This window comes from Fistularia commersonii, chromosome 24 (genome assembly GCF_037954325.1).
Source record: "Fistularia commersonii isolate RoL2024-O1a breed Wild chromosome 24, RoL_Fcom_v1.0, whole genome shotgun sequence".
NCBI classification, from domain to species: Eukaryota; Metazoa; Chordata; class Actinopteri; order Syngnathiformes; family Fistulariidae; genus Fistularia; species Fistularia commersonii.
The window spans coordinates 10473056-10496995 of record NC_141307.1 but is presented as its reverse complement, the minus strand read 5'-3'; the positions used below and the strand labels follow the sequence as shown (position 1 = coordinate 10496995).

The following is a 23940-nucleotide window of genomic DNA, read 5'->3' as shown; positions in this document are numbered from 1 at the left end:
TTTTCTCCTGATTGAGATAACAGCTCGTTTCCATCAGATGATATGGCCGACAAAAGTTAACAAAAGTTAAACAAGTAGAAATTATCAACTGGTTCTCCTGAATAAAGAAGGGATGGCCACGTCTGCAGAAATCAATTTAGATTAGTATCGCAAAATATTGAGGAATATTCTGAATTTTTTCAAGCATTTTGCAACAAGGTGTGTGCTGCAATTTTCCAACCGTAGATGAATTGTAATTGCCGTTTTGAATTATGGATATACTGTTGTGGCATTGGCATTTTACATCTCAAAGTGGGAAGCTCTCACGCCAACAAAACCTCGATAATTGGGTTTTTTTGTGCATTTTCGGATCTTCTCTGGGTCGTGGTGATCGGAGGTGAATGCAGGGAGCAGGGGGTCCTGCAGGACCTCTGAGGTGACCTCTGGAAAACGCTCCACACACAGGCCTTTTCAAAGGCGTCACACCCTTTGTTGAGAAATGATGGGTTTCTGGGTGTCCGCTTCTTTTCTAAGTCCCGGATTCAACTCTGAGGGCACTGAAAGTTGTCTCTCGAACCCTTTTAACATAAAGAAATTGAAATAACCCCATGCCGCGTTGCTTTTCAGCGGGATCCTAGGATAATAAGGGTGGCCTTGTTAGGGTAGCCTTACTATCCCACGGCTGGGACATGGAAACAGTGGACTCTTATGTTTTTCTAACAAAGAAACATAACATGAATTAAAATAAAATCACACTTAGAAGGTTTAGCTGGAAAATACACCCGTGCGGTGCCTTGCCGTCCCGTATAATTTGAGACAACCATCATTTTCCATCCAGATATTTCGCCAGCAAGAGGTCGCGTTGGCTTTCCAGCGAAGGGGGGTTTGGAGGAGGCGGAGGATGGAATGCGGCAAGATGCTCGCCGACACGGCCGTCGAGCGAAGCGGCGACTGAAAGCGAATAAAACCCCGTTTCATGTGAGAATTCCCCCGGGTGGACGAGCACCATGTCCCCCGCGGCTGCCGCGGTGTGGCTGGGAACGGGTGAGTGTCGTGTAGCCGCGGGTGGCAGCGAACAAAGATCCCCGCTTTCTCCTTTACTAGGAAACGCTCGGTAAATGAAGCTAGCTTAGCGGGCTATCCCTGACGCTCCACGGTAGCTGCGAACATTAGCACATTAGCTATAGCGTTTGCTAAGTTGTATTTTTTTTTCTCCCGTGTTTTTTTTCCAAGTCTGTATCTTGTTTTTCAACACCAAATGCCACCGGAAAAATACGCCAATTTTTCATGACGCCAGGTTCTGTTAACCCCTTGGGAAATAGTTCATTTCTCTTGGCCCATTTTTTTTCCCAATTAAGGTGTGTTTATTAAACCTTCCCGTTAGCTTGAACCTATGAAAATACCACCAACGACCCGCTAGCTATAAAACACGTATTCGTTTCTTACAATACGCACTCAGTACGTCAATGTTCAATTAAATACTCTGTGATTTGTTAGATTTTATATAACTCTCAAATACCTGTACCTCTTTGAAACTGTTTCGGGGGGATATCGGTGAAATTTGACAATCGCTTTTGTGTTGATTTTAACATTGCATTTGAGACATCTTGTCCATCACCTCGCAGCATCATCACGATTTAGGTAGGGGGGTAGTTGTTCTTAATAATCGCAATTTCTGTAATTTGCCTTATGGACGCATTTCGTTCTGTTCATATTTTTTTTTATTCATTGATCCAATAGTCTGCATTGTGCATGCCTGTGATGCCACACGCGTGGCTTTATATGACAGAAATGTCGTAATGGAGAGATCCACGGGCTGGAAGCACAGAGCAGCCTTGTACAGAGATGGTGAGTGTGTGTGTGCAGTGTGTGTGTGCACTTTGTGTTTTGACCCGCTGTCCCCCTCCCTCCTGTCATAACACTATGTCACACTCCACTGGCTCCCCATTGTTATCAGCATTGTTATTTGCGCTTTGCGGCTGTCCTCCAGTCTTGACATTCCTGCATATGTTGTGACGAGTGTCTAAAATTCACTCAAAAGCGTGCACTCCTTATAACTTAAAATACCAAATGTCTGCTTCTACTTTTGAGCATTGGTTCAACTCAGAACTAATCAACGATAAGTTTTTGAAAAGCCGGCGACTTTACTCACCTGTAAAGCGACCGAGTCGGACCGAGTGGATGCACGGCAATGGTAAAGTTGTCGTCTTGTCCCCCCTGCTCCTGTCTTCTGCTGCCCACTTCTGCTTCTCAAGACACCAGCTACTTTCACTTCCAGGTCTGTGTTTAGAACAACGAGGCTCTAACAGATTACAGGCAGAATACCAAAGCCTCTGTTCAAACAGTGGCAGCCCTTGTTGCCTTATGTTTGCCGGCTAAACACCAAAGAAGCACATGCGTTCCTCCTGACCCGAGTGACATGCACATACAGTACGAAGTCATTTCAAAAGAACTGCTGGGTGATGTACTTACCCGCGTATCCGTTCTGTCCCAGAGAGCTACAAGCCAGAGCCGTCGGAAGGACAAGCGTGGCTTATTCTCTCTAGTTTGCCTTTTGCATTTTTAACTGAAGCATCACTCCTGAGGCTGTTGCTTGCTCAAGGTCATGCCGGGGAAGCACTAAACCTGGTTAGCCATTGCCACTTTCCCCCCCAAGGCGTTTTTGTGTGCAATGCCATTCGCAGGCACACTCGTCTGTTTTTAGAATTGTGTGACTTTCATGAACAATACACTGTAGCGGTTTTGTCAACGGTCGGTTTGCAGAAAAACTTGACTTAATAGTGCAGAAATTGCACATTTTTCCATCTTTGCGTTGCATTCGGAGCTGACAGGTGGCTCTGCGTTGTCCAGTTAAGTATTAACATTCAATCGGTAATGTATTACAACTGGTGGAAGCGCTCCGGGTCATCATCTCGAGAAGGCCTGGCAGAAAGTCAGGCTGTCATGAATAAGCAGATCCGATGCCATTAGTGGAGTTTAAGCATAGCTTAGTCAGTGATCTTTATTCACACTGGCTGGGACTTAGACTTTTGACAGTTTTGATCGTCTGAAATCGGAGTTATAAAGGTCCGTGGTTCCAGTCCTTAAAACAGCCGTTCCAGAGATTTGTGAACCATCGTGACTGCCTGTTTTATTATGTTAAGGTTTCATGGATTTCAGGGTTATGATGTGCTTATATACTCACAGACCATACATGTCTTCCTAGGTTAGCTCAAAAAATAAAAATATATTTCTTACAGAGGTTATGTGATGTGTACATGATCTTTCTGCGCAAACATGAAATGCATCAGGATAAATACGTGATGCTGAATTTCATCTTTAATCCTGACCGCAAACTCACAGATCATTTGCTGCTCCTCATATCATTTTGTCACTCCTGTGAAGGTTGTTTCAAAAGCAGCTTCAGCAGCATCAATGCGTCCATGTGTGCGTGTAATGGTCAGTACTTGACCTTGAGATGAGTAGTTCAGCAATAAAATATGCATGTTTGCATTTAGACACGCATCTTTGGCCTGACTGCTCTACCTTTTTTAAGTACACTGCCGGAGTGATAAAACTTGCCCAGGTTTTATTCTTGGCCCGTGAACTGAAAGTTAGGCAGTGGCTAAAACTTTAGGTCTTAATATGTAAAACAGCATTTAATGGCAGACACTGCTATTGGTTTTATCCCGTGGTGACTGAGCTGTTTGAGACCGAAGACGCGCTGATGGTTCAAGATCTGAATGTTTTAAATGTTCATGCATCCAATTGCTCTCCAGTCGTCTTTGGTTTCTGTCAGGCGGCGCCGTCATGACATTGAAGAGTCCTTCGCTAATCTGCCGCTTATTGTGACACCTCAGTTCTCTACTCACTTTTTATTTATATAACGACAAATCACAGTGACCTCCTCTCTCGCAGACTTGGATTAAGATTCGGACCCCGCTCTAATTCTCCCTTCCGCTTCTTGTAGTTCAGTTTTTCACTCACCCCCAATACACACACACACACACACACACACACACACACACACACACACACACACACACACACACACACACACACACACACACACCACATGACTTCCGAGTGAAGCCAGTCTCCCTGGGTTATTCAAAGTGGATCGCCTGCCCACCAAGACAGAAGGGAAAATATGACAGTCCACTGCACGGTTGAAGGATTAGAATGGGCGAAAAGAGGGAGAAGTAGAGAAAGAAGGAAGTAGTCACAAAACACACAAGTATAGGTGGAGTATGGAGGCCTCCATTTTGTGAGACGTTTTGCGAGATATGCCCTTTGTAAACTAAATTAAATCCACACTTTTACCAAGCAGTACAGTGGTTTCTCCTTGTAAAGATATATGATCCACATTTGGAAAACAAACTCTTTTTTTGTGCAAGCAGCAAAGCGCTAAAGAACGACTTGGCTTTGGTCATGCTAAAGCTAATCTCTTGCACATATTTCTACAACTTAAGTCCAATGCATATGTTTCAACTTGCGTGTGCTAATAGCTTATTAAAAAAAAAGTCTTCTTTTGAACTTTAGGGCAGCAGTTTACACCAAAAGGATTTTATTTGGATTGCATATCATTTTTAGAAAATGGTGAACATCAATGTAAATATTAGTCAATTCAGATAGTTGTTTTCTGATTTGACTATTGTATGACAGTGATATTACTGCCATTTAAAACTATTATTCTTGCCCGTTTGGCACACTGAATACGCCAATGAGCAAAGCATTTAACATGAAGTCCTACACTGATCTTTCTGTCCTTTTTATATTCCAATTTGTGTTTCCAGTGTTCACCATCCTGTCAAGATCCCACGCAGACCGTAATGTCTACCCATCCGCTGGAGTACTGTTCGTCCACGTTTTAGAGCGAGAGTACTTCAAGGGAGAGTTTCCGCCCTACCCGAAATCAGGTCGACCGGTCGCCACAGTTCTCGTGCTTGAGTTCTCATTTACAGGAGGTTAATCTTATGACGTTGCTCCTCAGGTGACGCCGGCAACGACCCGATAACTTTCAACACCAACCTAATGGGGTTCCCGGACAGGCCAGGCTGGCTGCGCTACATCCAGAGGACCCCTCACAGTGATGGAGTGCTGTACGGCTCTCCTACTGCCGAGCACATCGGCAAGCCTACCATCATAGAGGTGTGACTCGATGCATCTAAATTTAATTATTTCTCACTGATATTCATTTATTTATTTATTTTTAAATCGTGTTTTGTGATGTTTATCTCCCGGTCATTTCTACGCTGGTTTAATCTGATATGTTCTATGAGGTTGTTTCTTGGTTCATGCTTTTCTGCTTTGAACACACACACACACACACACACACGGAGGTGATAGAAATGTATATAGAAATATAAAACATGTACATCTTCAGTAGCCGCCTGTTTTTCAGTGAATTTGCCTTCATTTAACTCTCTTTGTTTGCTATAAGCTGCTGCAGAAATAATTTTCCCAAAAGGCTTAAGGACCCCCCCCATCCCTCTGCAGCATACATGTGTCTGAGTACAGTGTCTCGGCCGGGCACAGTCCACGGCGCCTATCCAGCTCCGGCTTTGTCCCGAGAGCCGCTGCCGTATAAGCTGCACTGATCTGGGCTTAAACTTTCACCCCTGTGTGTTGCAGATTACTGCCTATAACAGACGTACTTTTGAGACAGCGCGGCACAACTTAGTCATAAACATCATGGCCACAGAAGGTAAGAGGCGCCAGAAAGGAGGCTCAGAGCAAACGGAGATTTGGTCCGTGCAAGTGCCGTGATAAAAAACCCCCAGCCAGCGCTTGAATAAAAAGAGCTCTTCAGAATAACCGAGGATTTCCCTTCTGTAACATCGTCAATAACTGACCATTAATAAGAACAGTTTTTGTTGCTTGACCACTAGAAGTGTATCTGTAGCCTGCCGAAGCAGGTTGTCTCAGTATAAATTATCACTGTTGCATGTCTGGAAATTTGTGATTGACAAATGTAACCTAAAATTCTATCAGCTTCTCGGGAGTTTTTATTTACTGTAAAGTCGATAAAGTTGATCCGTAGCTCGCCCCGTTGCCATGGAAGCGCCCAGGCTGTCAAAAAAAGAAAAAGCCCCTAAAGTCCAGGTTCGAGATAAGCCAGGGACTCCACGTTCAATGTTGTCTTCCTGCAGAATAATATGAACGTACAATTTAGGAAAGTCCAACTGTTAGCTTAAACTTCTGCTAAGTCGCCACCATATCGAAAGAAAACATTTTGAACAACGGTTTTACGAAATGCCCGTGTTACTATGGAAACCCGCCGACTGCCTTTTGAATTTGAAGAAATGCACCTTTGCAGATAAACAGCTAGCGGCGGGTTTCTTCTCCAGCTCCACTCTCCCCTTGATGTTTCCACCAATTTGTAACCCGATGGGCCGACACTAGCATCTGTCAGAAATACAATAATGCAGCCGATTAATCACAGGTACTACCTTCTTTTTCCCTTTTTCCATCTTCCATCGTTGCAGAGTTCCCCCTCCCCTACCAGGCAGAGTTTTACATCAAAAACATGAACGTGGAGGAGATGCTGGCCAGCGAGGTCCTCGGGGATTTCCTCGGCGCAGTGAAGAACGTCTGGCAGCCCGAGCGCCTCAACGCCATCAACATCACCTCCGCGCTGGACCGCGGCGGCCGCGTGCCTCTTCCCATCAACAACCTGAAGGAAGGGTGAGGTTTAAGCGGACAGACACGGGGAGGATGATCCAGAGGACCGTAGAAAGAGAGCATTTCTTTGTATATTTGAAATATTAATATGTAAGAACAACTTTGTCAACTGTTTTTATATTTTTAGATTACTTCTATTGAGACAGACATTTTACTTAATTAGCCCCCCGGGGGTCCGGCGTTTGCCGACAGTTTGGACTATTCCTAGTCGTGCGTGTTTGAAAACGCTTACGGTCGGTTTATGTCAGAAGGGACCGGCCCACTCGAGTCACCCAAAGCTGTGCATCAAAGATTCACACCGGGTGCTTTGCAACATGAAAGCGTCTCGTGGAGGACTCGTAGGAGGAGGAGTTCCTCCGCTGTTACAGGCCTCAGCAGACGCGTACAAGATAGGAGCCCTCTTAGCTCAGCGCTAATAAGGCACTCCACCGCCCCTCACCCCCCTCCTCTCCTGTCCAGAGTATATGTTATGGTCGGCGCCGACGTTCCCTTCTCATCGTGTCTGCGGGAGGTGGAGAGCCCACACAACCAGCTGCGCTGCAGCCAGGAGATGGAGCCGGTCATCAGCTGTGACAAGAAGTTCAGGGCCCAGTTTCACATCGACTGGTGTAAAATTTCACTCGTGAGTAATCCTTTGTAGACGTTAAGTTTATAAAAAAAAAAAAAAAAAAACAGCTTGGTTGCATTGAATGAGTGCATCGATTAATTACGCAAAGTTTTCATCCATTAAAATGAAATTGAATATTCCATCCACGTGGGAAGGCACGGGGATAAATTTATGCAAAAATCACTCACCAGGTGGAGCTGTTGATCAGGACTGCGAATCATTCATAGTCCTGATAGGAAAGTCAGGGAGTGGCAGACATCTGGAAGCAGTTTTTCCCCATATTTCCCATAAATGTTGGACACACGCTAATACATGCATCTGTGACGATAGGGATTTTAGGTTCAGGGAAATCCGACTGAAACAAACCAAATTTAGACCAAAAACTCATCACAACCAGTGACCACATTTTGGAAAAAAGGAGAGCTCAAGAGACTTTCAAGGAAACTTTAGTCGTCTTAGAGCCCCAGTTCTACCTCATGCATGACCGGCACCTCATTTTTTAAGTGAACCCCCCCTATCTAGCTTAACTTATATAATGTGAATTAACACCCGTCTGTTCATCCAGGTCGACATCAACAAAGTCGTCCCAATATACATCACCCGTCCCGACCCGGGCCCGGGGATCCTGCCGGAGTTCGGGGAATACAACCCCCCGTCTGAGTCGCTGAAGGGCCGCAACTACTTCTCCGAGTTCCTGGTCACGCTGACCGTCCCCTCTGTGGTGGCGGTCCTTCTCCTCCTCATCCTCGGCTACACTATGTGCTGCCGACGGGAAGGGGTGTAAGTGTGCTTCGTTGTTTTTTGTTTTTTTTTTTTAACAAAAAAAAAAAAACAAAACAAAGAAAAGTACAGGTAAATAAATAAAGGTGAGGCATCGGACCGAAACAAAAAGTCAGAGAGTTGACAGTGAAGAGCAACGATTGGGACTCGAAGTGCAGCTCACCATTGCCATCCTGTCGCACAACCCATTAGTTGCTCATCGACGTGTGTTTTTCTGTTTTTGTTTATTTGGCCTTTGGGAGGCGGAAATATCACGATTCCCGCTGATGTTTCGAGTGCAAGCGCTAAAACGCTCGGCCAGCGTTGTAACGCTCCCCCCCCTTCCTCCTCGTGCTCGGGGTCGGCCTCCAATTTCCGTGTCCATCATGTGTTCACCCAGCCATCTGTTGACTTGTGTGTCGATTGTCTCGTTTTGACTGTATTAATATATAATTCATCCATTTTGTTTTGTTCCCAGGGAAAAACGAAACATGCAAACACCACCGTAAGTGTTTGACCTCTCTTGTGTTTCTCTTAATTTGAGCTCTCTCTCTTTTTTTCCCCCTCCCATTTCTCCTCCCCAACCGTTTTGTCACGACCACCTGTACGTTCAGTCATTCATCCACGTCGACATCCTTCATCCGACTGGCTGCTCCAAAATACAACCAGGTGTAGGGAATTCATATTGCTCTAAAAGGGAGTCATCTTTTCAACTAATCACGTAGATCTGTTATTACCTAACAGCCATACTCAAAATACGGGCCGGGAATACATCTGGACTTGCACACGGTTGTATGATTCACGGTTTGGCGATTATATATATATACGATATACATTTGGTGCAACAAGCACGGCATTGTCGCTGTGTCAGTCACATTTTTTCATCGTGACATATTAACAATAAATGTATAAAAATAAAGATGCCTTTAGAGGGGCAAAGTCGGCTTTCCCAACCTCTGTGTGATCAGCAAAGTAGCTCCCGGTTGACGTGCAGATTGTTTTGCTACCGTGCTAAGTTGAAAATAGATCGAGCCATAGATTGCATTCTTTACAAAGGTAAAATTTTTATTTTGGTTTTTGGCGTGAAACTCGCACGTCTTTCAATGGCGACGTCCCTGCCAGGGCGTGTTAGCGATCAGCCATATATATAATACGCGCACATGCATTTTAATTCAGGTTTATTTCCGATAAATGTTGCCAGGAATTGGCGATCGCACCTCCGGCCCTGTGCTAACCTTCGTAAAAGGTCCGGCTGTAGCTGTTTGTCGCGAGCGCGCATTAGGAAAAGTAATTACACCGACAAGATTTAGATTCTCCTGCGTTCATCGAAACTTTGCTCGTGTCAGTTCAGCCAAATGAACAGCGGGGACCGGGTTTCGCCACGTGCGCGCCGCTCACGTTAACTCCGCCGGCCTTTCCGTCTGCCTCCTCAGCATTCAGCTGGTTCACCACAGTTCCATCCAGAAGTCCACCAAGGAGCTGCGAAGCATGTCCAAGAACCGCGAGATCTCCTGGCCGCTCTCCACGCTACCCGTCTTCAACCCGGTGAGCGGCGAGGTGGTTCCCCCCATCCACCCCGACAACTACGAGACCACCAGCATGCCCCTCATGCAGGCGCAAACGTGAGTTGGGGGGGTTTACCGGGCTTTCCGTCAGACATTCTCACAGGGGGTTCCATGCGCGCGCGCCCATTAGCTCAAGAGCTTACGCGGGAAACATAAGATAATGCAAACAAATATGGTTTAATCTTGTTTTTCGCCGTTCTCAACGTCGGCGTGCGTCCGGCCAAAGCCGCGGGGGAACAGGGTCTCCATTCTTCTCCCTAATAGGCCTCGGGGGCTCCTCGTCGGTTTAAGCGCGGCAGAGTTTCACATGACGCTTTAGGCCCTTGTGATGTCTGTGTATGATTTCAGGAACCTGCAAAATCAGATTACGATACCGCAGCAGCGGCCATCAGGTTAGTGCTGACCTCCCAGCTTGCTTTACTTTTATTTGATGCTGTCCCCTCTGCATGCGATTCTGTCGAAACCCAACAAATCCTACCGCGAGAGCAGCTGTCGATTTCAACTTTTGCTCCGTCTTGACATCCGTCCAACTTCTGTAAAATAAGGGGGGGGGTTTGACTCAACGGGCTGTGCTGACTAACACGCTCCGCTCTCTGTTCACCGCTAACTAAGGAGACAATTATGTCATGTCCACGTTCCGGCGTCTGGAGGTAGGTGCCACTGCTGCCGCCGTGGGCGACCGACCTGCATTTTTTCCATCGGCGGGAGGAGGGACAGCGTGCGCACACACACATCTAATCCTTTTGTGCTTTTGCTTTTAGGTAAATGGTATTCCTGAGGAGCGAAAGGTGGCCGAAGCACTGAATTTGTGAACCAAGTGTCAAACTTTTTTCTTTTTTGATACATACATTCATACATACAGGTCCTTTGCGAAAAAAAAAAAAAAAAAGTTCATTATTTTCCATAATGTAATGATAAAAATTAAACTTTCATATATTTTAGATCCATTGCAAACCAACTGAAATATTTCAGGTCTTTTATTGTTTTAATACTGACGATCTTGCCATACAGCTCATGAAAACCCAAAATTCCCATCTCAAAAAATTAGTAATCATGAAAAGGTTCGCTAAATGAGCTGTTAACCTAATCTACTGAATCAACAAATTAAACACCCGCAAAAGATTCCTGAGGCTTTTAAAAACTGGTTCATTATTCAAAACCGCAATCATGGGTAAGACTGCCGACCGGACTGCTGTCCAAAAGGCCGTCATTGACACCCTCAAGCAAGAGGGTAAGACACAGAAAGAAATCTCTGATGGAAGAAGCTTTTTCCCAGAGCGCTGTATCAAGGCACCTCCATGGGAAGGAAAAAGTGTGGCACAAAACGCTGCACAACCAGAAGAGGTGACCGAACCCTGAGGAAGATTGAGGAGAAGGCCCGATTCCAGACCTTGGGGGAGCTGTGGAGGCAGTGGACTGAGTCTAGAGTAAAAACATCCAGCGCCATCGTGCACAGGCGTGAGCAGGAAATGGGCTACAGGTGCGGCAGTCAAGACACTTTTGATCCAGAAACAGCGGCAGAAGCGCCTGACCTGGGCTACAGAGAAGCAGCACTGGACTCTTGCTCAGCGGTTCAAAGTACTTTTTTCCAATGAAAGCAAATTTTGCATGTCATTTGGAAATCAAATGCCAAAATGTACCCGCAGTCAGTGATGCTCTGGGGTGCCATGTCAGCTGCTGGTGTTGGTCCACTGTGTTTTCTCAAGGACAGGGTCAATGCAGATAGTTATCAGATGTTGGAGCACTTCATGCTTCCATCTGCTGAAAAGCTTTATGGAGATGAAGATGTCATTTTTCAGCACGACCTGGCACCTGCTCACACAGTGCCAAAACCACTGGTAAATGGTTTACTAACCATGGTATAACTGTGCCGCTCAACTGGCCTGCCGACTCTCCCGACCCGAACCCCATGGAGAATCTGTGGGATTTTGTGAAGAGGAAGTTGAGAGACACCAGACCAAACACTGTGGATGAGCTTAAGGCTGCTATCGAAGCATCCTGGGCCTCCATAATTATGAACATAATTATTTGAAGGTTGACTTTTTTTGTACTAAAAAAACTTTTTTTTTTTTATTGGTCGGATGACACATGCTAATTTTTTGAGATAGGGATTTGTTGGTTTTACTTTTTTGCCAAAATCATCAATATTAAAAGCATAAAAGGCTTGAACTACTTAAGTTGTGTGAAATGAATCTAAAATATATTACAGATTCATTTTTACCATTACATTATGGAAATAATGAACTTTATCACAATATGCCAATTTTTTGAGAAGGACCTGTATAAATAAATATATATACATATGTATATATATATGTATATATATACATACATGTGCCAATTTGCATGCCTTAAAATACAGCATCTATTTACATTTCCTACCACAGTGACAGCGAAGACGTTTTATAGAAACTATTGAAGTGTTTGCGAAATGTATTTCTAACTGCCTGGTACAACTTCACTTGATGCGGTTTGGTCGTTACATTATAACATAAAGAGTATAATAAATTGTCTTAAAGAGTTTGGGCTTTTTTTTTTGAAGAGACATCATCCTCTGCAATTAAAAAAAAAACCAAAACAACCCTTTTTTTATGAAGTTATTTAAAAATTATACAACAGGATAAAGGCATTTATAAATTATATGGATACATTTCACGCCACAAAATCTTAACATGTACATTTCAGAAGTCCTCCCCCCGCACACAGGTATATAAATATTCACGGCTTTAAAATACAAATTGAGTCGTATTGTCATCCTCGCCAAAAACTGGTTACTACAACTGGCCAACTCGGCTAAAAATCCTGCAAAACACACCAAGCTTCCGAATCCATTTTCTTTATGCGACTAGAGTCGTCTCACTTGAAAAGAAGTGCTAACAACGTACATACGTACGTTTCATCAACTACCGTTGCCGCGTCATCGGACAGCTGCGTAATAAGTCACTGAGGAAAGTTTGCGTGTTCAGGAGGACATTCATAGGTTTGAAGAAAAAGAGTTAAAAAAAAAAAAAAAAAGTTGCTTCTTTCACAGTCATGGTAGAGGGGTATGTTGTAAGCATTTTTTTGTAATAATCCTTTCCTCACAAACCGTATGTACGGGCACAGAGTACAACCCCCAAACCAACCCACACAAAAAAAAAAAGTATAAAATAGAGGCCTTAATTTAAATAATTAAATACTGTACACGTCACATAGTGTCGGAGCTTACAGCAGGTGACCACGGTACCTTTGGGCAGGGGGGTTTATTTACAAAAACATGTCGGGGGGGGGGGGGGGGGGGGGATCAGCCATCATTTGAAGGCATTTTCCTTCTCAACGTGTCCAAACCGGTTCTTGGTCCATTTTTTTTTTTTTTTTTGCTTATTTAGCTATATATTACAATTAAAAAAAAAAAAAAAATAGTGACTGGACGCACCATACGATATCACGCTGACCCGCAAAAAAATCAAAGCGGTGCATCAGGCGCGATGACTTTTCTTTCAGAGTGAAAAGTCTGCCAGCGACCGCCGCTGCTTCGTGGACGGAGCATGTGGACAGATCTGACCCGCCTCCTGCCATGGGGATTTCCAAAAGCGGAATGGATAGGAAGAACGCCGCGAGTCTTTACACGGAGGGGGGGCCCGAGCTACTGTATGTAAACATTTAAAAGAATTCAACCACCAGGCCTTCGATTGGCCCCCCGAAAGGACCTGTCGCTTTGAGGGCTTTTTTTTTCCCCTTCGTCTTCAGTGTACGACTACAACAGCAGCCAAAATGAAAAAGCAAAAAAACACACAACGCGGCCTGTCGTGCATCGTGGCGGCCTTCGGCGTCCCCCTAAAATTTATCACGATTGTTTTTCCTCGGGGCCATGAGCTTCCTATTGGGCACTGGGCCTGTGGCCCCTGGCGAGCAGCAGGGCGAGGAGGGCGAAGAGCCCCAGTGCCCCGAGTCTTTTGAGTAAACCCCCGCTATCCTTGGGAATGACCACTTGGGCGAGGTCGTTGGTGATGAGGGAGATCTCGTGGGCGATGCAGACGAACACGAAGGTGCTGACCATGATGTTGAGCGACGGGTTGCCGGGGACCAGGATCAAGATTCCCTTGGTGTCCGCGGCCAGCCAGATGTGGTACTGGCAGATGAACAGCTGGGGACACGGATGGCACGACGCACGTTACAGGGCGAGCGTCGGCACAGGAGAATCCCTTGAAAGTAGCGCTAAGCTAATGTTGCTATCCTTCGCGGATGAGACCGAAACATAAACAAAGGTGCGCGATGCATCCAGCATTTTTCTATTTTTTTTCCCCCATTTAGATTTTTAATATTTTTGTTAATATATGCCTATCCATTACATGACATTTCGCAAATTCTCCACCTATGTCACGAGATTATATGTGTCACTTTGTGTCACCTCTAGGAATAATTGGTCAGAAATATATACACATTCATTTTTAAGAAATGTGGGAAGTCTAAGTTAGGGATCTTTGTCATTCTTTAAAGTCATCTTTAACTCCCTGGCGATTTTTGTACGGCTTTCTTGCTTTGTCTATATTTGTCTAAATTACTTTTCGCCATTGATCATTTCTGTTGTACCTTAATAATCCGTGATTGTCTCAAGAGCTGCAAATCTATTTTGTATAAACAAGCTCAAGCGGTAATCTTGTTTATCCTGGAGGTGTAATAATAAAAAAAAAAAAAAAAAAGGCTCTCACCTCCAAGGAGATCTTTCCGAACCACGCGAAGAAGGAGCTGTATATGGAGCGGGCGTAGCCGGGAATGTTCCTGATCAGGATGAAGGCCAAGATCTGCGGGGGCACAAAAAATAAAATTAAAAGGGGAAAAAAAAAATACTTATACTTGCAACTTATATATAGATATGAATAGGTCATCATTACGTTATCTCTTCTCACTAGCCTGCACTCAGGGCTGAGGGGCTGCTGGAGCCGATACACACACACACACACATATATATATATATACTGCTCAAAAAAATATAGGGAACACTTGAACAACACCATGTAACTCCAAGTCAATCACACTTGTGTGAAATCATAGTGTCCACTCAGGAAGCAACACAGATTCATTTTGACTTGTTTTAAGGACATTACATCAAAGTTGGATCAGCCTGGAGTTTGTTTTTACACTTTAATTTGGAGTGTGATTCCTAATCCAGACCTCCATGGGTTGATACAATTGATTTCCATTGATCATTTTGGTGTGATTTTGTTGTCAGCACATTCAACTGTGTAAAGAGCAAAGTATTTCATAAGAATATTTCATTCATTTAGATCTAGGATGTGTTTTTTAAGTGTTCCCTTTATCTTTTTGAGCAGTGTGTATATATATATGCATATATTGTACACACACACTGTTATGGTGTGTTAACAGTATGTAAACTTGTGTGGATTTTTTTTTCTTTTAATTTTGTTTGTTGTTATTCTTATCCATGATCATGATTAAGAGTGCAGGGCAAACGTGCGAGACACGTGCCGGGTGTGAATCTAAATCGGGTAATCCGAGGTTGGAAAGAAGAAAAAAATCCACGTCACCATTCCATCAGCTCCTGTCTTGGACGGATTGGGAAAACTGAGTGAAAGGCAAGGTGCTACCTGGACCACGGAGATGTAAGGGTGCATCTCGTTGCACTGGGTTTTGTTCTGGCAGCTGGAGGCCCACACCGAGTAGGTCTGGAGGGATGGGGAGAAGAGTTCTGGAATAAATGGTGCAGAACGGGAGGGGGGGGGGGGGGGTCTGCTTGACGGGTCTTACGATGAAGAAGATGATGGAGAGGAAGAGGAGCAGGTTGGAAACCTTGGCTGAGAAGAGTGCCTCCCCCTTGCCTTCCGAGAGCACCTGGCGCTTTTGGAGCACCAGGTAGACGAAGGCGAAGAGCATGCCGTGGATAACAGCCTGCGGGAGGGGAGGGAAACAAAACAAAACAAAACAAAACACATGAGTGTCAAAGCAAAACTCTTGCACCTTTTATTTACGGCCGCCTGAGATCGGGACTTACAAATCGGTCCAGCTTCCAGCGGAACCACCACTCGTGGACGCTGCCGTTCAACTCAAAGAGCTCGGAGATCGGCCACGTGGAGAAAACACTTACGAAGAAACCCTGCGTTCAGAGACACACATTGGTTTACTATAAAGTGTCTTAATAAACAAGTGATAAAACTTACTGAGACACTTATAGTTTTATCACTTGTTTACTAAGGCACTTTATAGTTTCACTGAGACACTTTATAGTTTATTTTTATTTCTAATTCTGCCTTTTTCTTTTTATTATTTATTACTGTTATATTTTTCTGTAACTCTGGCACAACAATTTCCTTCGGGATTAATAAAGTTGTTCTTAACTTCTTATCTTATCTTATCTTACAACTGGAATATTTTCTCCTATTCCTTCTTTGAAAAAATGCTCTTTCCGTGTTTTGATTTGGAAAATAATGTGCAGTGATCCCAAGGCATGGGGTGGAGCGGAAACAAAAAAACTTTTACACGGCTTTGCTTTCATTTTTTAAAATACACCCGACAGCTTTTCATCACGAAACTGATATAACCGATGGTGACGATGGCGGCGGCGGCGATTTTGAATTTTTGTTACCCACCGACCTGCGAGTAAGCAAACAGGCAGATGAACAACAAGAGGCCCAACAGCTTGGCGAGGATGCCGAGGTGCCACATGCCGCTACCTGTTCAAGGGGAGGAGAGAGAAAAAATGTAAAAATATAACGACGAGACTCACACAAATACAAGCGTGCAAGAAATCATTAAAAAAAAAAAAAAAAAAAATCATGCATTTCACCTCTAGACTCGTGAGTGGGAAAGGCAGTATCACAGGGGTTCCCGCAGTGTGTGCATAAATAAATGCAAGTACACTGCTCAAAAAAATAAAGGGAACACTTAAAAAACACATCCTAGATCTAAATGAATGAAATATTCTTATGAAATACTTTGCTCTTTACACAGTTGAATGTGCTGACAACAAAATCACACAAAAATGATCAATGGAAATCAATTGTATCAACCCATGGAGGTCTGGATTAGGAATCACACTCCAAATTAAAGTGTAAAAACAAACTCCAGGCTGATCCAACTTTGATGTAATGTCCTTAAAACAAGTCCAAATGAATCTGTGTTGCTTCCTGAGTGGACACTATGATTTCACACAAGTGGGATTGACTTGGAGTTACATTGTGTTGTTCAAGTGTTCCCTTTATTTTTTTGAGCAGTATATTTATTTGAGTTGTGTGTGTGTGTGTGTGTGTGTGTGTGTACCCAAGCTATCAATTCATGTGGACAGATATGAAAAAGGCGAGGCTGCGTTAACACCCACTGTTGGCTCGCTTCTGCAGGATCTGGGGCCACAGAGCCAGCATGCTGTAAATGACGACGAACCAGAAGGTGACCAACGGTACGAAGTAGTAGAACTGGTAAGGCCGGTCCATGACCACGCACAGCACCAGGACCAGGAAATTCAGGCGGAAGAGCACCTGGGATTGATTGAGTAAAGTAAAACAAGTTGGTTTTTTTTTCCCTACACCTGGCGTTAAGATCCTGGTTAAGAATATTTCCCCTCACCTGGCACACCCTGTATAATCCAAAGTCTCCTTTCAGCCAGAAAAAGGAGAAGTGGCCGTAGCCCGTCTGAAACAGGTAGGCGGCCACCAGTACCCGCACGTGCATGTACACTGGAATAAACTGGGGGGAGAGAAGAGACGAATGAACATACAAAGACAAAAAAGTAAAAAAAAAAAAAGAAAATCAAGTGCAAAGGGGGACAGAGTGCTCACAGCGCTGGCGCCGGATATGTGGTAGATCAGGATGACGAGCTGCATCCAGCCTTTCCACTCGTCTGTTTGCTCACGGTTGAGCAACTTGGTCTGTGTCAAATGTAAGAAAAACAATTAAAAATAAATGAATCACATGAAAAAAAAAAAAAAAAATGATGAAAATTGTTTTCAGAGCTTGCGGTTTGTTTCATTTTTAGAAAATGACCTGCATATCTTCCGACAGGGTTTCTGCAGGAAGCGGCACATCTAATTTCATGCTTTTTAATGCCACTTTAAATTCAATGCCCGTGTCCAACTGCAGATGTGTTTATTTATAATGCCAATCTAGAATCAATTTAGAATATTTAGAATAATAGAATAATAATAATCAATTTAGAATGGAATCAATCAATTCTTCCCTCAGCCGCAGGGAATCTTCAAATCTTTGCAGTTACAGTTAACAGTTAAGACAATTTATATTTCTTATTCTTCCTCCTTCCTACTATTATCTATTACTGTTATGTTTTTACTTGAAACTCTGGCACAACAATTTCCTTCAGGATAAATAAAGTTTTTCTCATCTCATCTCATCTCTCATTTGGGAAAGTAGCAGATTTGCACTAATGAACTTCTGAGTGACAACGGACATAAAAATCACCTGGATTTAATTTTATGAACTATTATTGGTGCACATCTAGTATTTTTCTGTCCCTTTTGCTCCAACTCTAGTGTTGTAACTTCGGTATTCTGTATTACCTTAAGCAATAGCCCGCTTGTCAATCAATCATCGCCTATCGTAAACACTAATCCCATCAAAATGACATTATAAATGTTTTTATAGCCTGAACCACATAAATCGCAAATAACATTTTTTCCCATTGTGTGTATTTTGAACAGGGAATTAATGCAATTCAAGGCCTTCTTTTTTAGCAAAATACATAGTCTGTCTGTCTGTCCGTGGAGAGGCTCAAGTTTGCAGGTGTGTGTGTGTGTGTGTGTGAGAGTTCGTGAGTGATGTGTGTGAACCAAACCAACTTCCGATTGTTGGCTCCTCACCTCCTTGGCGTTCTCGCTGTAGAATGCGCCCAGGACAAATATGTAGATGAGTGGGACGAAAAAGGTGGAGTGCGTGTAGTACTTTTGCTCCTTCATGAACATGTCGGCGCGATCGCAGAGATAGAAGTATCCCATAATGACTCCCATTCGGCAGAGCGCCTGGAAAGGCGCCTTGTGGCCCGACAGGGCGAGGGCGGCGGCGGCGGCGGCGGCGGCGGCGGCCGGCTTCTTCTCCTCGAGGCTCTCCATGTCAGGGGGCGCCGGCCGGTGGTGGCGGTTGCTGCCGAGCACGTGGAGGATCGCGCAGATGAGCGCTGAGGCAAGAAAAAAAAATGCAGACAGTTTCTGGAGGAAGTTGGGGGAGGGCAACGGCTGGCAGCAGGAGCCGTCTATAGGCCTCAGACGCTTGTTGCAAATGGAGTTCATGAGGATCATGGCGCCCTGACCGGAAAAATACAAGTTAGAAATATTACAACTATACAGCTCGAGCTGAAAAATCGGTAGAGGTCGGACGGAAATGCGGCGCACCACGTTTCTCGTTTGCACTGGCAGGTGCAACCCGTCGTCCGATTGGCCGATGGTTTCCATCGCGGCCAGGCGGGAGGCCGCCAGCAGCTTGATCTTCGGCCCGTCGTCGTCCGCGCTGGCCTTGAACACGTCGGCCGCGGCGTCGTTGTACCGCTCCAGTTGCCGGTTGGTGATCATCTTCCGGCTGTCGCTCAACACGCCCTCGTTCACGGGGTCTGAGGGGTGAGAGGGCGGGCGTGTGAGCCGGTAGCTTGTGATGGACGGAATTGACCCTGTGTGACTGCGCCGGACACGCAATAATTCAAAATATCACCCCAGCAGCATCTGCTGATGAAAACACAGCACATCCTCGGCTCGCAAATTTCTTTGTCCTTTGACTCCGTTTGCGAACCGAAATAGTATTTCCCATGAATTCAACATAAATCCCGTTCTCCGTCCACAAAAAGCTACTGTGCTCTTTTTGAAAGGAACCCTTAGTTATGAGTATGTCTCCATTTGAACCATAAAGAAAAAATAGTGGTGGAACAAAAACTTCCGGAAGCAACAGGACTAGCATCATCTCTCTCAACCTTCAAGAAACAGGAAAAAACTTTTCTCTTTCAGGACTTTTTACTGCGCTGATGCCCCAGATCAGGTTAGGCACCAAGTTAGGCTATGCAATGTGTGTGTGTACGTTTGTGTATGTCTTTGTCAAAAAACAAACAAACAAAAAAAAAACTCACTAACCCAAGCTTACTGTTCTGTATATTTCCTGTGCTTCGTGTATTTGCAAGTGTTATTTGCAGTCCCTATGTCCTCTATTGTAAGTCGCTTTGGATAAAAGCGTCTGCCAAATGTAATGTTAATGTAATGTAATGTAATGTAATGTAATGTAATGTAATGAACCCTGGGATCGACGGGTGACCGGTCATATTGGGAAACAACTTGTTGTCGGTCTCTATGTGACGTGAAAGTTTATACGTTAGATCCTCGGCTTATGAATTTAATTCACTTTTTTGACTGCATTCCTCCATCAATTTGTCCTGTTAAAATCGACGTAAACCCCGGTAATCTGTTCTCCTGCCCCCAAAAACATACGGGGCCATGACACCAATAAACATTATGGGTTTATGATGTTGATTATTACTCTGGTGATCTTTCTCTTCTTGCCCGCACTTGTACTCTGCATTTCCTTAGCTAAATCAGCAAAAGTAAAGCCTTCTCATATTTCATTAATCCAAGCTAATATTAACTTTTCTGCTTCTTCTAATACTTGAAACCTTTGCTTCGGTAAGGTAGTCGTCCCTTTAGCCGCATCGGCTGTCGTTAGCGATTCCTCAGGATTGTACAGATAGGGATTACAGTTAACCTAAATTATCACAGTGTTTCCGCTGTTTTATCTCTTCTTGCCAATACTTGTATTCTTGTACAGCAAAAGTTCTTGAATAGGAGACCCTCAATAACGCTATCTCAAGTCTTTCATTAATCCAAGCTAACAATTACTTTTCTCCTTCTTCTGAGACCTGAAATCTTTGCTTTGCTGAGGCGGTCGTCCTTTTAGCCACATCAGCCGTCTTTAGCCCCTTTTTGTTCTTCAGGATTGTTTGACTTAGCCATGTCGTAGTGCTTGCCGAGATATGAAACATGAACGCCACCCTCACATTTAGCTATTATATCCTTCTTTAGATCAACTGTAATTCTCATCTTCTTCTTAACACCACTGTCACTAGCACTTTGAACTTTTTTGGGAGCCATACTGAGGGCTAGCTTACTGAAAAAAAGCAATCTAACAGGAAACCACAAGGCTGAACCATGTAAACAACACAGAACAGAGACAACGCCCCAACAGGGAAAAAAAACCCAAGTTTGTTTTGTGTCTTTGTGTGTTTGGTGCACCGAGGCTCAATTCAAACCGTGATTAAAAACTCCATCCATAAGCCGGGGTTCCACTGTAACTAAATTTAAAAATCAAGCTTTTGCATGATGGTTTACCACCAGGGGGCGCTGCAATCAAACCTCACAACCCTTCGAGTAAACAACTGGTACTACGAACGATGTTATTTGTTGATGCGATGAAATATAAATGGCCGTGGGGGAATCGTTGGTTTCTTTTGGCGATCCTGACAAGGGATAAGGCGGTTATCAACTGAGACCGTAAACATGAGGTCAAAGGGCAACGGGAACAATGCTTTCTTAAAAGAAATTCCCCTGGCTCCGATGTCTTATTGGGAGAGATATGCTGCGTTGGGCGGGCGGCCGAGAATACCTTGCAGGACCCAGTAGACTTCGCCATCGTCGGCCAGCTTCTTGAGCGGAGCGGTGATGGCAGTCAGGTTGGATTTGTACTGCTGGATTGTTTCGCTGCCGCTGTGCAATTTGATAGACCACTGTGGGGAGTCGATAAATAGACCAGATAAGGGGAAATAGCCTAGACACTAACTTGTGTTATATTCAACCTGAAATCCTAGCAAAAAAAAAAAAAAAAAATCGCCTTTTTTCTTTTGTTTTATTTTTTTTAAAAACGTTTACCGTTGCAGCTCCGAGGATGACAACGTCAGGCTTTGCAGAAGTTTCCTGCAACACGTCAGAAAAGTTGGGCCAACAAATAAGCCTTCGAACCACCTGAGACAATTTGCATTTCGGCAACATCCTCGACTTTCACCGGTCCCGGCGGCTACACTTACGCGTGTCCATGACGTCAAGCGCTCCTTCATCGAATTATTCACCTCAGGATACCACAGAAAGTCCTACACACAAAATGGATACTTCTATCATAGTACTCTTTAAAAAAGGAGACAAGCAAAAAGAAAAACAAAAAACAAACATCTAGAAATAGCTCACCACGATAACAGACTGACTGTTGTCCTCAAAAGAAATGTCTCTGTGCTTCAGGAGACCAACAAAAACAGTCTGTTAGTCAGTCGCAGTTCTTTCTTCCACACCACTCGGTGATAATACAGTGCATTTCTGTGCTAGTGAAAACCACCTGACTCAGATTACATCTTTTTTGAAATAGAATTGTATTTTGCCCAAGTCGCCAAACGTACCTTGTTGCTGTCCTCACTTTGCCCGGGGTCAATAATTCGAATGAATGAGTAAAACAGCTGCCTGATCCTCGAATCCCCAACAAAGGCCACTCGCCTTTCAGCAAGGCAGCTTTTGGCTTCACTGTTGAAAATAAAAGAGAAGTGTAAGAATGCATTAAAGCAGATGGGAAGCATTAATGTGATGGAGTGGCTCATCTCATACAGGATTAGCTGATCCAATTACCATTTGGCAAATTAGTTTCTTAAAACAAGCCTCGTCTATTGTCAAAAATTAATATGTAGTAATGTGACACGGCTCCTTTGACTCACGTGCTTTTGTATTTATGCATCATGCAGCCATAAGGCTGCCATGTATTCTCTCCTAAGTAACGTCCCTTGGACAGCAGCCATTCACATGAATCACCGCCTGGAGGAAATACACGCAGAATCATGTTGTGAGGCCCAAACAAAACCATCTTCTCTCAGTTGCTTCCAACAAATCATGTCTGGCACGCTCTGAAACAGTTTTTTTCCACTCCTTTCATTACAGTCAAGAGCCACGCACATGTTACCGCACTACATGTTGACAGGTAAGAAAAGCCTTATTGTCATTGTAAAGTGCAGTGCGACGACATTGAGGTGCCTCATATCACCAGTCTGTGTTGGTAGCCTACATGCTCAGCGCAGCACACACTGAGCTCTCACTTGTGCAGAAATAAAGCCCATCTTTGACACATTTTAGTGGTACATTGCACAAAGGGCTGGTGGAGAGTACATAAACATGAGTCGAGGATACAGGGAGTAAAGGCGCAGTGAAATACTTTCCAGCTTTTGCATATTCCTGTTGAATATTGCACATGAGGCTGTCAATTCTATTTTGGATATAAAGGTGGAATATACGTGTATACAGGTAACGGGATGCACAGAGCATAAGAGTAGTTTCCCTGCAACATTTGCAGCTAAACTTGTGCAAAAACTATTCCGCAACATTTTCATTTTACCCAAATAGAAATGCACGATCTTGGAAGGATGTGCTTTGGTAACTTCCCTGTTAATTAAATAGAATATTTCTGCTGTGCCAAAAGAAACGGATCCAGATTTGCTCTGGAATTATGACATTGCATTGACACACGCTTGTCAAGAGGGAGGATGGAAAGGTTAACGTAAACATTGCGAAGCCCGCTACTAGCTTGACCCGCCACAGGTGTGGCTAGTTAAAAAGGGCCGCTAACGTCGACGGTGGTTTACACGAACGACATATGTAGTTTTTAAATGTATTTATAACGTCTTCAACACGGACAGAGTCGAGAAAAAGAACCGCGGGGGAGCCGCTGCCAAACACGCCCAACTAGCTAGCTGTTAGCATTAGCCATAGCGGGATTCAAGCATTTAACTTTAAAAATAAAGGTCGACGACTTACCTCCATAGTACCGCGAAGCTGTGTGGAACACCACGAGCAAGACGACGACCACCAGTGATAATAACTTGGCGTTTTTTATGGTAAAATGTTGATTTATTTCACGTTTGCCCAGGCTATAGGCCAGGACCGCCATCTTTGCTCCTCCATGACAACAAGCTGCTGCGAGGTGGTCCGTCCGTTCCGTCCGGTCCGTCTCTTCCCGGGACGCGGGCTGCTCCGTCATCATCGACCGCCCGGATCTCCACGCCCTCTCCCCGGACCTTGGTGGAAGCAATACCGAAAAAAATGAGGAGTCGGGGGCGATGGGAAATGTTTTTTCAGACTACAGCAACTCTAAACGCAGTTATTCTCACCGCTGTGGGCCAGCGTATCATTCAGGCGCGGTCAGAGTACAGAGGAATGTTGCCATGCAAGTTTTTGTGCAGGATATCAGGTTGTTATTATGATTGTAGATTGTAAGATAGAAAAGATATTTGTTGGAAGAATTCAAAATTATATCTGCAGAGTTCCAGTCTGACGGGCTCTTGAAAGTTTGTCCATATCCAGTTTGTTCCGTCTCTACTTAACACACTTATCCATGCAATATTTATATTCATATCATACATGC

At 44.2% G+C, this 23940-nt stretch overlaps 2 protein-coding genes across 9 annotated transcripts; one reads left to right on the top strand and one right to left on the bottom strand.

The window, feature by feature from the left end:
• The first annotated feature begins 843 nt into the window (after positions 1-843).
• sgce (sarcoglycan, epsilon) lies at positions 844-12094 on the top strand. 7 transcript variants are annotated; one of them, XM_086171600.1, is made up of 13 exons: positions 859-1023; positions 1720-1827; positions 4755-4877; positions 4952-5109; positions 5593-5665; positions 6447-6645; positions 7102-7264; positions 7815-8029; positions 8487-8513; positions 9442-9630; positions 9922-9965; positions 10186-10223; positions 10335-12094. In XM_086171600.1, the coding sequence occupies exons 1-13, from the start codon at positions 987-989 to the stop codon at positions 10383-10385; spliced, it is 1425 nt and encodes a 474-aa protein (XP_086027726.1). In that variant the 5' UTR covers positions 859-986; the 3' UTR covers positions 10386-12094. The 7 variants fall into 7 exon arrangements, with proteins under 7 accessions (XP_086027730.1, XP_086027733.1, XP_086027729.1 ...); XM_086171603.1 differs by lacking the exon at positions 1720-1827 and having other exon boundaries at positions 846-1023; XM_086171601.1 differs by lacking the exon at positions 8487-8513.
• Positions 12095-12841: 747 nt separating this feature from the next.
• On the bottom strand, positions 12842-23651 carry casd1 (CAS1 domain sialic acid O acetyltransferase 1). Of its 2 annotated transcripts, XM_086171598.1 has the most exons (18): positions 23334-23650; positions 22244-22340; positions 21935-22055; positions 21729-21773; positions 21572-21634; positions 21417-21461; positions 21154-21274; positions 18909-19123; positions 18381-18821; positions 17346-17435; positions 17134-17253; positions 16889-17045; positions 16165-16244; positions 15566-15667; positions 15322-15462; positions 15162-15239; positions 14265-14357; positions 12842-13699 (listed from the first exon to the last, which is right to left on the bottom strand). In XM_086171598.1, the coding sequence occupies exons 1-18, from the start codon at positions 23557-23559 to the stop codon at positions 13433-13435; spliced, it is 2502 nt and encodes an 833-aa protein (XP_086027724.1). In that variant the 5' UTR covers positions 23560-23650; the 3' UTR covers positions 12842-13432. The 2 variants fall into 2 exon arrangements, with proteins under 2 accessions (XP_086027724.1, XP_086027725.1); XM_086171599.1 differs by lacking the exon at positions 21417-21461 and having other exon boundaries at positions 23334-23651.
• Positions 23652-23940: the final 289 nt, after the last annotated feature.

Excerpts from the sequence above, each read along its gene's own strand:
- sgce (XM_086171600.1), top strand. The coding sequence starts at position 987 with ATGTCCCCCGCGGCTGCCGCGGTGTGGCTGGGAACGG. Across the intron at positions 1,024-1,719 it reads CGCGGTGTGGCTGGGAACGG|TCTGCATTGTGCATGCCTGT; the intron begins GTGAGTGTCGTG and ends TTGATCCAATAG. Across the intron at positions 5,110-5,592 it reads GCAAGCCTACCATCATAGAG|ATTACTGCCTATAACAGACG; the intron begins GTGTGACTCGAT and ends TGTGTGTTGCAG.
- casd1 (XM_086171598.1), bottom strand. The coding sequence starts at position 23,559 with ATGATGACGGAGCAGCCCGCGTCCCGGGAAGAGACGGACCGGACGGAA. Across the intron at positions 22,056-22,243 it reads ATGCATAAATACAAAAGCAC|TGAAGCCAAAAGCTGCCTTG; the intron begins GTGAGTCAAAGG and ends TATTTTCAACAG. Across the intron at positions 17,254-17,345 it reads ACATATCCGGCGCCAGCGCT|TTTATTCCAGTGTACATGCA; the intron begins GTGAGCACTCTG and ends CTCTCCCCCCAG.